Genomic DNA, 3,559 nt, shown 5'->3' on the forward strand with positions numbered 1-3,559 from the left:
ATTGTCCATAATAACGCAACCCTCATATTAAAATTATTCTTCTTTGATGCATCATATGTCTCAACTCCAACTTCCTACAAGCTGTTTCAACTCGCAATAAGGGTGTAAGTACACATCCAATTTGTCTTTTGGGTTTCTCGGACCAGGAACTATTACCGTTAGGAACATATACTCTTCCTTCATACATAACCAAGGAGGCAAATTGTAAGGAGTGACAATGACTGGCCAAGATGAATATTGTTGTCGGTCCGATCGAATGGTTGAAACCCATCGGTGCACATCCTAGCCTTACATTCGAACCTCAAGACAAATGAAGGATGTGCTTTATTAAAATGCTTCCATGCGATTGCATCCGAACAATGACACATTACCCCATCTTCATGGTCATGCTCGATGCCATCTCATTTCTTTTGCTGTTGCATTCGAAGCATATAATCTTTGCAATCTCTGTGTGAGAGGAAAGTAGTACATTTTCTTATGTGGCACATTGGTTTGAAAATTAGAAGAGCCTCGACTATGTCGTTTGAACCGTGGATGGTCACAAAATTTGCAATTCGTTAACTCACTATCTTCAGCCCAATATAACATACATCCATTAGTACAACAATGAATCTTCTCAACAGGTAGGCCCAATGCTTGAACCAACTTCTTCGTACTGTAAAAGTTTTCAGTCATTAAATTTTCATCCGGTAACACCTCTTTCATAAGTTGACAAATGTCATCAAAACACCTTTCTGACAAATGATGTTCTGCCTTGATGTTCAACATCCTTGCAACAACTGAGAGCTGCGAATGGCTTTCACAACCTGGCCACACCTCTTGATTAACAGCTTGTAACATGTCATACAATTTTTGAGCTGATGGATTTGGAGGCTCCTCCATTACATCCTGAAAGAAATCAGGACCTGCTGCATCCATTACCATTTGCTCATAGGTATTGCTTGTGCTATTATCAACCTCTTGAACAGACTCCGCTATCATAACATTTATGTTTTGACTATCAATATTACTTGTGCGGGGTTCCCCATGTAGAATCCATTTATAATAATATGGCACAAATCCATGCTTCATCAAATGTAACCGAATTGTATTCTCATCAGCATAATTACGATTCTGACACTTTCGATGATTACATGGACACTTCAGTTTATCCCCATCCATCCACTCTGGATGTTGCTTAGCAAATGTTATGAATTGTTCAATACCTTCTATGAATTCTGAGGTCAATAGACCATCTTTTAACCTAGCATACATCCATCTCCGATCTGATCCCATTTTGCTAATAGCTGTGTAATAATTAAGTGAATATTAGTAATGATATGTCATATATCAGAATTACATCATATCCCCAATCATGCGTTGAAAGGTAAGGCCCTAGCCCAATTAGAATTGTATCATCTCTACCAATAACAGACAGATAATGACATGTCATATATTTGTAAAAATTCCAGCAGCATCTCCCATTAGTTCTCCAAGTGCACAACATAAAATTTGCACCCAGAGAACAATGAGAGATGTTACAAAATTTCTACAAATAAAAAAATTTATCACCTCAAAAATTGATATGCATGCATCTACAAATTAAAACGCCATATTAAAATATTACTTACCTGTGTGATACTGAAAGCAAGGGACAAAATAACGAGAGATAGTGACCAAAAGAGAATGAGACAGACTGCAGTTCCAAAAAAAAAACAAAAAAAAAAAGAAATTCTGTCAGTAAATTCTTGTATAAAATTTAACACCTCAAAGTAAATAAATAAATAAATAACTACATTATATGGCATAATAGTATAAAATTAAAAAACATAATAATCATTAAAATTAAAGGACATCAAAAAATAGATATTAGTATAGCAATAAAATAAACATACAATCTTTTATTTGTAATTAAATATGTAAGTTTGGTTGCTAATTTACATCTGAACTATTTGAGTGTACTCATCCACAACTAATAGCTTACTAAATAACTATAAAAATAATTTTTTATTTTATTTTTAAAAAAACTTATTTTGCTTTTATAATTTTTTATATGTATTATTTATTTATTTTTTGATAATAATATTGTGACACCCCTTACCCGACTACAGTGTAGCCGAGCAAGTTATGCCACTCAGTGTGCCGAGCACTCTATTTTATCTTAATTCATTTTAAGTCTTCCTTTTGAATATAACTTGTGAAATATAATTTATTTAAGCCATTTATCGAAATTATAATTTATTTGAGGTTCCGAGAATTTTATAGAAAATCTGGCAGAGTACCGGCTAAAAATGGAGAAAACCGTTCTTCGGAACCTGTGAAAAACACTTCCTATATTCTTATTCATTCATCTCATTTCCATTTATCAAAATCTCAATATTTTTCAGTTCACATTCATTTCTCAATCATTCACCTCCTTTGATAATCATGTACCAGTTACAGATCGATATTCACTTTTCCATTTACAAACACAAATTTGCATTATTTACATGAAAATCAAAATACATTACATAAGTTTCATTACATATGAGAAAATCAAAATTTATTACAGAATGCCAAAATGACACCTAGTGTCCTACCAATGCACTGCAGAAGTTGAGGTGACACGGACACTATGCAGAACTGTGAACGGCCTTACCGAATCTGTGGTCTACTGGGCCCTCTGTCCAAATCTTCAGTACCTACGCGTTGCAAAAGCGACACGCTAAGCATTGCTGCTTAGTGGTGCAATAATATAACAAGAAAATAAAATATACAAAGAAAAATAATCTGAAAATAATAAATTTATGCTTATATTGTTATATAAGCTCATTTGCAATATTTATTTATGTTGTAATTTTCTTTGCTAATCTTTTAGCATTTTCTCTATACTTGCTAGGTTGTCTCAGATTATTTTATAATTCTAACTAATTCTTTTGAAGTCTTATTAACTCATTTATTTGATTTCCAATATTTTTAATTACTAATAGTCTTAATTTATTTCAATAAATTACACTGCCCAAGTAACCTACGACAGGCTGACTAAATTGGATAACAGGTCGTTGGCACTGGACAACGCAGTGCCTCGAGCTGTCTTACCATGGGACGCAGAACGTCAACCACGTATGCAGTCAGTATGGCTAAAAGCCATGATATCACATAATCGGACATAAAAGCCATGAATACGGGCATAAAGCCATGAATACAGGCATAAAGCCTTTCGCAGTACTGCTAAAACAATACCCTATTGGCATGCCAATCTATCCAATCTGACACACGTGTCTAGGTAATACAAGGGCACACAATATCCTCAAATATTAATATATTGTGTTTTATGAATTCATTATCTCATGATAAATTTCAATTATAATTCATACATTCATTTGATCATTTATATGATCACAATTCACATCAATTATCCTTTTATACCATTGTACTCAAAATACTTCTCCTTTCTATAATAATGAGAACTAATGTCTCATTCATACATTAATATAGTTCATTTATTCATTCATTATGTTATTCATATTGATCACAATTCTAAACAATGGTTCACATGTACCATTGTATTCAAAACATTTTTCCTTTCTCATTTATACAT

General features: G+C 33.1%; 1 protein-coding gene across 1 annotated transcript; it reads right to left on the reverse strand.

The window, feature by feature from the left end:
* Nucleotides 1-384: 384 nt before the first annotated feature.
* LOC131177938 (uncharacterized) lies at nucleotides 385-1,275 on the reverse strand. The gene has a single exon (XM_058143114.1). It carries the CDS (start codon nucleotides 1,273-1,275, stop codon nucleotides 385-387), a length of 891 nt encoding a protein of 296 aa, XP_057999097.1.
* Nucleotides 1,276-3,559: the final 2,284 nt, after the last annotated feature.

The sequence above is a fragment of the Hevea brasiliensis genome, chromosome 2 (genome assembly GCF_030052815.1).
Source record: "Hevea brasiliensis isolate MT/VB/25A 57/8 chromosome 2, ASM3005281v1, whole genome shotgun sequence".
Lineage (NCBI taxonomy): Eukaryota > Viridiplantae > Streptophyta > Magnoliopsida > Malpighiales > Euphorbiaceae > Hevea > Hevea brasiliensis.

Coding starts and splice junctions, on each gene's coding strand:
- LOC131177938 (XM_058143114.1), bottom strand. CDS start 1,275: ATGGGATCAGATCGGAGATGGATGTATGCTAGGTTAAAAGATGGTCTA.